Raw genomic sequence first — 10,059 nt, forward strand, 5'->3', positions numbered from 1 at the left:
TGAGATGAAAGAATAGAAATTCTGTAGGTTTTCAGCTGAGAATCAGCAACTGAGAATTGAAGCAGTAGAAATCTGTGAAGTGTAACAGAATAGTCTATATAATTGATCAGACACAGCCTGTTACAATTACATATATATAACAATATTATCCTTCAACATCTACTTTAATCACGTGCCACTTAACTTATGTATAGTTTCATCTTAGATAGATTACAGATCAACATTATTCTCTAACATATTAGAAAATAAGATGATTTTTAGAATTAGTAATTATACAGATTGAATTCAGTGATATTATTTATATAATAAGTGATTTTTTCAGTTTATAACTTATTTACAGTCATTTCATCATTTATTCATCATTATACTATGATTTACAGCTCAGTGATCATGTCACTAATTGAAATGATGAAACAACTATAATTCAGTCGTGTAATAACTCTACATTCTTCCGGTATGAATTCAGCTAACAAATAAATATCTACAGAATTAGCTGTATATTTTTATACGTAATTTTCTATATATATTTTCATCATATAATATATCACCTTAAAATCTAATTGTGTTGTTGTGATATCATTGAAAATATTTCATCATAGTGATGGCGAAATGGCGGGTGTTGGGTGTAAGGGGGGTGGTTGATCACGTTAAATCCCAAGCCCCAGCCAAAACAAAAAAAAAAAAAGAGAAAAGAAACGAAAACTTAAAAAAAAACAAAAGGTTGAGAACCGCTCCCGGTATTTTATATAACTAGGTCAAATAACTTTATCAATCTTCTCCCTGCACTTGGTTCGATCTCGGTTCCATCCCTGGCGATTTTCATCTCCTTGTTCGCGTTCCAAGGGTTCCGGAGGCCTCTTGTGCGGTGGAAAGGGAGACGTCGCCAGCACAACCAGTCTACACTGAATGACCTACCAAAAGACTGATTGTCATCGTCTTTCCCTTTGTTCTCTAGTTGGCCAGGCCCATCTTCCTTTTCCGAAGTTATGTCGTCTGTGCGATCGATTTCCCAGAATATAGAGCCCCGAGCTGGATCGTCCACTACAGAGCCCGCCGGTGCCGTTTGCGTGCGAGGCGTAGCCGTGATTATAAGAAATTCGGAAGGCGTCGTTGAACTGGTTTTTGGGGGGTTTCCCTCAGTGCTGCTTGGTTCGCCAGTGGGGATAGGGGAGGCCATCCGGCCATAGCCGAAATATTCTCCAGATTTATTCGCGGAAAATACCAGATATACAGCCGCTGAAGTCTGTTACCAGAAAAAGGGGGAAAAAAGATCAGTTAGTAACATTTCACTTCTGGCTTGTAAAATTATATCAACCATCGTGATCCACCCATTCGAATCCGACTGCCTTTGGCAGTAATTCCTATCATATGGGTAGAGTAGTTTATCCCACCTCATACGCATGATTCAGAACAGCCTCGTTATGTCTCTGCGTGGCCCATACCCCACTCACTCTGCTTCGCTCAAGATCTTCGATAGTCAGGCTTTTAACTATAAAATACCGTTCAGGATGTCTCACATCTGGGCGTGGAAGACCGTGACCCTTGGAGAAATGGTTCAGAATATGTTCTCCGCGCGACTCGGCAACCTCATTTTCATCAGTAACAGTACTCGAAATCGTCGGAAGTGGTGGTGACAATGCCATTCTATTGTTAATCTCAGAAGCAGCGCCCCTACGCAGCTTGCAAACCAATTTAATGCCCTGGAACCTTGAATCATGGAACCTTGTCACTGCAGAGACGCAAGCCGCTTCTGTCTTATAATTCACAAACGCACATTTGCTATTTGAGATAAGGAATACACTTTCAATTTCTTCTGTAGCACCTTGAGAAAAGTGATCCTTGAGATCAACAATGCTTGCGCGAGACGGGAGATTCCCAACCCATAAGGCGAACCCAGACTGTTTTGGCTTCCTCGGCGGTCCTATGGGGATTGGTGGCACGTGGGGAAAAATGGGCAGTTTTAGTTCCCCCCCTAGGTATCAAACATGAGAAGGATTCTGTGGAGTTGATGTTCCACGCATATTCCTCTTAAGCTGCACACCGCCGGCGGGGGGAGGGGGGACAGGGCACATAACTAACCTGTTGTTCTGTTTCTTATCGACTGGATGACTTTTCCAGCACGATTGCCTGACACTGAGCCATCGACTATAGTATAGCAGGCGGTCGACTCCCTGGCCGGCCCCAAGGACCTGGCCTGGTGTGGTTGTTCATGCGTAATACGGGCGTAGTCCGGGGGCTCAATGTTATTGTTACTCCGCACGCGTGGGCGTATTGGTATGGGTTGGTGGTTGTATGGCATGGCTTCGGGTGGAAAATGCTGCCAACTTGGCCCTTGATGGAAGAGTGCCCCGTAGTATGTAGGTTGGGGGAAGTGGAGAGCAGCGTGATAAAACAGGGCCTGCGTGGAGGAGGTCATCTGATTTGTGAAGACGCCAGGCATTGAGGGATAATTGAAAGTTGCATCATATCGGCGACAATTCCATGTATCGTGTGCCTGAAGAGATGCGTGTCCTGGAATCTGAAAAGGTGAGGAAAATTGTGTAAATGCCGGTGGTATTGGACAGTAAGCGTGCTGAAGAGGTAAACGGGCAATACTAGATGTCGATGGCATTCCAACTACAACGGACCCAGGAGGAGGCCGTTCTTGGTCCGCTCTAGACTGGGTAGTGGAAGTTTGCGGCATCCCCATGGCTCTAGAGGAATAAAGCAGTCCTCGTCAACAATAGCCAGGGTTCGTTGTTCTCTTGGTTTAACAAAAATAAGCTCTGGGAACTTTCAATGGGATGGTGCCTATTTATTAACTCACTTGGCGCATTTAGAGCCCTCCGATCGTCTTCTTCTCGGATTCCTTTTCTACAGGAAATATAACATATGTTGTTATCGTCAAGGTACAAATTGCAACAGTAAAGAACAATACTGCTCTCGCTATTGGACCAGTACAAAAAATTCGAAGCAGAAGCTAAAACGACGTTATCCCAAGGTATATAGAGAGATACTAGGATGATCGAGGACTTTCTGGAAAATAGCCTAGGTATAGGGGAAGAAGAGATGCTTAATGGGAGGAGGACACGCGAAGCAGAAGAATAAGCTAGACACCGAAAACTAACAAGAAAGGAAGTCTGTGCCTCTCCGCTAACCTCCCCCAAGCGATTCTGGCGGAGAAAGGCCACAGACAGGTATAAAAATTAATACCAGGGAGAGGTTCCCCAGAGCGGGCCAGGGCACCGGACGGCTGAAGAGATAGATTGAGTAGCGTCACTGAGTCGTCTAGACCCTGCAAAGCTGAGCCTGGATGGACAATCTGCAGTTGTCAATGCACAGGTCCAGCAACACGTCGAGCTTTATCATTGCGACCTTTTGGCTCTCCGCTTTGCTGTCGGGCAACTCCAATTGCGGATCGGTCCGTTCGATTGAGACAGTTCTTCCTGTGTGTGCCCTTGCTTGACCATTGCAGTATGCGTTATTGTATACTGCGGGCACATTCTCAATTTGTAGGAGAATATCAAATTGGGGATAAGTTTAGTCCTGGTCCGTAGAATAATACTAAATCAATTAATGAGTCGTCGTGGCTAGGGGAGTGGCGGGGGAAACCAGCGGGCAAATACCCATGTTTGGTTTGTGAATTCCTTTTTCCTAATCAAGCCAGGCGCAAGACATACATAGGATACCTGTACAAGCCCAGAAGCCAGAAGCAGGGAACAAAGAGGCAAAAATCCAAGTTTATGCCTACCCGTAGCTGCGAGCTGGTGGTGAGTGGCAAAATATGATCTGCGATGTGACTGGTTTGCAAGCAGGGAGAAGTTTAGGTGGTTATTTAAGCTTGGTTTGTATGCAGGAGTTTACTTTGCAAACAATGTTCAACAACACAGTTCAAATTATTAGTTCAGTGGATCCCTACTTTAGCAACACGGGGATAGTGTCATTGGCTCCTGCTTTAACGGAGTGCTATACCGCCTCCAGGAGCCTGAACTGGCGCTTCTCTAGTGGCCAAGAATGAAATACCTTGACGGAGAATATCACGGGCCTTATGGATCAGGAACTTCTACCCTTGCCTCTGATCAGGATCTATCGGCCTTATTTCCCCCCGACCTTCCTCCTCACTAACAGGAATAAGTAGGGGGTGACGAACCGTGTTAAGACCCTGGCCTCCGCTCCAACGCCAATGAGTAAGAGCACTACCAAATTCACAGTGCCAGAATCAAATCGTATTATCAATAAGTATTGTATCATTGAGGTATCATGCAATATCAAACGTACACAAAAGTGCAATTTCCGACCCAGCAGAAAAATAAATATAGAGGGAATCCAAAATACATTCGCAGCCCAGAAGGGCATAGTAATACCGGTTGAAAAAATAGGGTAACAATGAAGACAGGGAACGGCTAGAGTGGGGGTGCATTATTCGACAACAGTAAGGGGAGTTGCCATTGTATAAAAGGTGGCCTTGGGGTGCAAGAGACCAAGAAAAGGAGAAAAAAAAAAAAAAAAAAAAAAAAAAGAATTAAGGCTAGATGAGTACCTCTGGTCTTTCCTGACAAAGCCGCCGAGACCCGGTGCGCGGTGTTCGTTCATAGATTTGAAATATATATATATCATTATTATATTCGTCGTCAAAATACGGCTTCATACCCCCCGTTTATACAGTGAGAGAGCGACAGTGGCTTAGTCACGTTGAAAGGAGGACGTCTAAGCTCCCAACTCCGGCACCATCACGCGGGTTATATAGGTAGGTGGTAGATCCAAAGAACCATCGGTAGGAGTCAATAATAGGAAATGCCACTCGCGGAACCTATCGGTCTGACCCCAATGCAGCCACCTTTCCCGCAAATCGAGCTCCAGCGCTGCCCCGCTTCTGCAGCCTCTCCTTCTCCTTGTTGTCCAGCCCTGAAAGCGGACGAGAGCCAGGTATTGACGTTGATATGTTCTCGCCATTGGACGAGGGATTGCCACTGTGAATCAGGGGCAGGGCGCTGACGGTGTCAGTTCCCGGATTCCCCACTGATGAAGCAAGCGGTCTTGATTGGACGGTAAAACCTCCCCTTGACTTAGCTGTCCGTTGGTTTACATACAGTTGGGCTGCGGGTGATAGAGGAATGGTTGGCATTTCATATGGAATCTCTGCCCCATTTTGTACAAGCAATTCCGCAATTGGGAATGGTACATGAGCTGAAGGAGGTACGGTAGTAGACCTGCCGTCCACAACCGTTGTTTGTCCTAATGAACTGGGAGCTGCGGGATCGGCAGCCGCAAGAGCCAGGAACACCGGGTGGGTATTCCGAGACCGGTCTCTTATATTGAGATTGGCGCGAAGAGCGATCCCATACAATACACCTTGAATGTCATTCCTTTTGATAGATGCCAGAAGAGTCTCTTCAGCTGTAGAGTAGCGGGAGAGCGTGGCTAAAAAAGGCTGTACGTATGCTCTGTCGCTATATTTTGCTGTGATGAACTTCAGTCGTTGTTCTCTAGTCGATTGAGCAGTGGGCTTGAGTGGTGGGTCTAGCCGAGACTCCCAAATCATATTGCTAACCCGATTTCCAACTTGTAGGAGTATCTCGACGATGTCGTTAGAAAATGAATGAATGTCAAGAGTGAGGGAGCGAATTTTTGAAATATGGGTGCCCAATGACCGATGAATCCCGCTGCACTCAATACACAGAACGATGCCAAGATTGATTGACACCCATTCCACTTTAGACAGAGATCCGCAATCCGCACACCAGCAATTCCCTTGGTCAGCATCACGGATTGTTTGTAAAAGCTTCGACGGATTCTCTTCATAACTATTGCTATCGCTCCGAACGTAGCTGGGTCGAGCGCCAACTGTCGTGCGGCGATTAACACCGGAAGAGGAAGGATTGGAATATGTATGTTGAGCGGAGTGGGAGGTCTTCCCCGTTAGAACGGAGCCAATACCACGGCGAATGGCACCATCCGTTATCGGTTGTTGAAGGGCAGCAGGTGGAAGACCTCTGCCCTCCACAGCGCTTTGCAACGCATTGTTTATAGCGACAATCCAGGCATTCATGTCTTCTTCTGACGTCGCTTGATATATCCTCTTATACTGGGGAGTTATGACCTCGAAACAAAAGCGCCTTTCAGCATTGCGGGCTTCTCGGACAGACGCCATCCGTAAATCGATTGGGTCCATGTGTAAGTCCAGTTTTTGCTTCCAATTGCTGTACTCTGAAAGTTTTCCTTGGTCAAGGACTATCCAAAACCTGTCATACGACAATTAGTGATTGTTTGACATATTACGAGATAAAATTTCAGGCTTCCACAGCCTTCACAATCATATAAACAGCCGAACTTGGAAGCAAGTGCGAGCAACATACTTATGCCAGGCTTGTTTGTTTATCCCCTTTGGGTCTATGTGAGAGCCGGGGCGTGATAAAGCCCATAAAAGACCCTCCTTTCGATGTTGAAATTCCTGCATATCGGGAATCGAACCGGACAAGTCACGAGTCTCTAGGTCCCGAATACCTTTGAATCTATTTGATCCTGCTGGTGTAGATGAAGATCCGACGGGCGTTTCAATGAGAACAGGAGGATTCAGTGACGAAGAAAGTCCCGAATTGCCACTAACAACTGTTTTCAGTTGTGAACCTGTACTATCTGCACGTCCAAGTTCAGAGTCGGATTGATGAGAAAGATTGGAGATTCCCTGTCCCACAGCAGGAGCGCCAGAGGCTGGTACCGATCCCGGTTCAATGTACTTCTTTGTACTCGTTTCCAAGGCTCTTCGCTTCTCTTCCCTCTCCGTGCGCTGAAACTGAAATTCTTTATCGGCTTCGGATACCTCATCTATAAGCGCCTGGAGCTGAGGGACCATCTCCTCAATCCTCTTCGCTGCAGCCAGATAGTTCTTTGCTTGTGTATCAGCATACTTTGTCAGGTGAGATAGCACTTCCTGTTCCTTCCGTCCACCATGAAGGTCCTGCATGAATGATGAATAGTCGAAACGTTTCAACTCAAAATTCCTTCGTTTCGTTTGGTATTTCGAGTCGCTTTCTGCCCGTTTTTTCTCTTTCAAAGAATCTTGCCTCTGACCCAGGTACCGTCCCACGTAAGCATAGTAATCCCTACTTTCTTCTTCGAAATCCTTCTTCTTTGATTCCGCTTGCTTGATGTCATGGTTGTATAACTTGGAGAGCGGATCAATGATGAGTTTCTGGAGGTGTATCGTATTCTGTTGTTCGTAATTCAGAATTTCTCGAGCGATTCGGTCAAAGTAATGCTCCAATGCAGGTTGAATAGCATTGGAATTAGACGGAGATGCATCATTGAGCGCTGTGATAAACGCACTAACAGAATCATTACACGCGATTTGGGCTTGATACGCAGCCTCGGCCCTTTTCAAAACCTTCTTCATCTTGGCCCGCATATTACCTGTTTTCTGTTCCAAAGCCTTCATTGTAGCACGAAACAACGGCCCATCTTCAACTGCACTCATGTCCTCCCCTGGCCGCTGGCATGTTACGTCCAACTTAACAGAGCTCTGCGGTTGGATAGGAGGTTGGGATGGTAGCTTATCCCCAATCTCAGGAGGGGTTGGAGGATGCTGGAGATCACCAATAGCTTCGGTGTCGCTCATTCGGGAGTGTACGGACTGGGAGGAAGCCACGCGATAGCGAGGAGGTACAGTCAGGTCGAATCCAGGAGAAGGAATCTGAGGACTAGACGAAGGTCTAGGTACGTTTTGGACCCAGAAAGAAAATGTTGCAAGCGTGTTGAGCCGGTTTGTTCTTTGATCGTAGTCAAGGAAACTACAGCAGTTGCGCCAACCGCCACCTCTATCCTCTGCTTGTCTGGGAGGCTTCCATTTCCATGACCAGTCAAATTGAATTGACGGATCCCCTGAGGTCGAAAAATTCCCCACGTGTTTGACGTTGGAGTTATTCTGTAAATTGGGGTTGGCGTGGAATTCCCGGGTGACTAGGTTATCCAGATCTCTTGAATTTGATGCGTGGGCGAATGTAAGGCCGGTAAGAACCGTATCGATGGTCTCGGGTAGACAAGTCGCCACACCGTTGGTTGTCGAAGGCGCAAGCTGCCTCGCCTGTCCCTGCCGAACGTAAAAGGTGAAGCAAAAATTCAACTCGTCATCATTATACAGTTTTAGAAGAAAGGAGGGCAATCCAGTAGATGGTGACTCGGGGTCCTACAATCGCCAACCAGTGTTTAGCATTTTTTCATTCTGCGAAATAGAGGAGTGGGGGGGGGGGGGAGGAGGGGAAGGATAGGGTAAGTAAAATTTACCTGGATGTATTCAATGGGTCGATCGTCCCCCGAGTCCCTTTTAGGAATAACCTTCGTCGAGGGGAATGAATTCGTTGTGATAGTCAGGAGAACATTTCCACGAGAGTTGCTGATTATGACAGACGCAATGGCGACTACAGCGGGAGACCAGAAATGGAGTCAATACGTCGGATTGGAGGGGAAATACTGGGAGGCCATCGAGACTTACGCTTTGTTTGGTCTTTGAGATAAAGCGTCCCCAGTTCATCTGGCCTGCTGCTTACATTTCCCATTGTTAACAAGGTATGAAACAAATGCAATTCAACCAAAATTTGTTGCTTCGATCGCAGCGGTGGGGCCGGTCATCTAACAGCAGAGAAAGTCGACCTGGCAAGGCCAGAAGGGCTTCTGATCACGCGGGTGAGATTGGTTGTGTCATCAGTTGAGTGAAGGCATGTGGCGATTGAATTCATAGAAGATATGTGTGTGCAGCGTGGGTTGAAAAGAGTAGTTAGCAGGAGAGCATGTTTCATGGCTGGTGGTTGATAGTAGTGGTAGTTACGTGGTAGCGGTGATGGTGATGATATCCATTGTTACCTAGGTTAGAGTTCCTGCCACAACCCTAACGTAAAATGTGTTGGTGATTACTAGGTAAACCCAGCCTAGTCACGTGCCACCGCAACCTGTTGATGATTACTACATCTAGCCTAATCACGTGCCACCCAACTTATATATAGTTTCACCTTAGATTATAGTGTAGGATAGTTGAAGGTTGTATTGATAGATCTAGCTACAAGAACATAATATAGTAGTGGGTCATGTGATCAGTAGGATTGCTAACTGCAACAGCTGTAAGAGTCAACACCCCCTCTCAAGATAACAAGAATCACATACAAAAACACTCAAATCACTAAGATAGTTTGTCAAAATCAAATACAAATGTAAAATTAAACATTCTCAACTTTTACATCTGTAAGATCTAGTAAAATTATGAATTGTATAAATATTACAGTGTTTAGAGATTTAGTGAGTTCATTTATCATCATCTGAGTGATGAGAATGTATTCTAAATTAATAACTCTCTGATTCAACTGTTAATATGAAAAATGAAAATATATATTAATGTGTTTGCTTTGAGCTGTAATGACTATCACTTTTATAAGATCTATGACATTCTTATTATCAGTAAGAATTCATATCAGAGATGTAGTGATGAAGTCAAGCTCAATTATAAGGTTTCAGATTCATGTTACTTCATGAATCACCTTGCTAAGAGTCATATATTCAGTCTCATTGAAACTTAGAGATACACAAGATTGCTTCACTGAATGCTATGAAATTAGACTGTCTATAAGCTTAAAAATGTAGCTGAATATTGATTTTCTATCATTATTTAAGAGACTGACTCAATCAGAATCTGAGTAGCTGAAGAGTAGATAGAAATTATCAGAGAAATCAGAAATAATGAAAAGATTGATAGAAATGAACCTCTTATACAGATTATATCTGTAGAAAATACTCAGATTCATAATCTCTTTTAAATAATATATAACATGTAATAGAGTCTTTCAATATTGAGATATTGAATCAATGTTCTGTTAAGTAAGTAGTGAGACAGTGTGAGTGATATCAGAACATGTTTTAACTGCAAGATATTATAAGTAACTTATATTATGTTAATATCACTGAATTGTGAAATCAGTCTCTTTCTCAGATATAGAGAAATCATTAATACAAAATTCATTCTTCATTGATATTCTGATAACAGCTGTATTATCAAGATAGAAATCTTTGATAAGACATTTAATATATTAATAATGT

At 44.4% G+C, this 10,059-nt stretch overlaps 2 protein-coding genes across 3 annotated transcripts; both read right to left on the bottom strand.

The window, feature by feature from the left end:
- Positions 1 to 471: 471 nt before the first annotated feature.
- BDCG_03880 lies at positions 472 to 4,472 on the bottom strand. Of its 2 annotated transcripts, XM_045419550.1 has the most exons (4): positions 2,807 to 4,472; positions 2,080 to 2,743; positions 1,392 to 1,972; positions 472 to 1,243 (listed from the first exon to the last, which is right to left on the bottom strand). In XM_045419550.1, exons 2-4 carry the CDS (start codon positions 2,687 to 2,689, stop codon positions 743 to 745), a joined length of 1,692 nt encoding a protein of 563 aa, XP_045280656.1. In that variant the 5' UTR covers positions 2,690 to 2,743; positions 2,807 to 4,472; the 3' UTR covers positions 472 to 742. The 2 variants fall into 2 exon arrangements, with proteins under 2 accessions (XP_045280656.1, XP_045280655.1); XM_045419549.1 differs by having other exon boundaries at positions 2,080 to 4,472.
- A 25-nt stretch (positions 4,473 to 4,497) lies between these two features.
- BDCG_03881 (ARF GTPase activator) lies at positions 4,498 to 8,828 on the bottom strand. Its single transcript, XM_045419551.1, has 4 exons — positions 8,468 to 8,828; positions 8,260 to 8,393; positions 6,336 to 8,161; positions 4,498 to 6,221 (listed from the first exon to the last, which is right to left on the bottom strand). Exons 1-4 carry the CDS (start codon positions 8,529 to 8,531, stop codon positions 4,790 to 4,792), a joined length of 3,456 nt encoding a protein of 1,151 aa, XP_045275822.1. The 5' UTR covers positions 8,532 to 8,828; the 3' UTR covers positions 4,498 to 4,789.
- Positions 8,829 to 10,059: the final 1,231 nt, after the last annotated feature.

The sequence above is a fragment of the Blastomyces dermatitidis genome, assembly GCF_000003525.1.
Source record: "Blastomyces dermatitidis ER-3 genomic scaffold supercont1.3, whole genome shotgun sequence".
NCBI classification, from domain to species: Eukaryota; Fungi; Ascomycota; class Eurotiomycetes; order Onygenales; family Ajellomycetaceae; genus Blastomyces; species Blastomyces dermatitidis.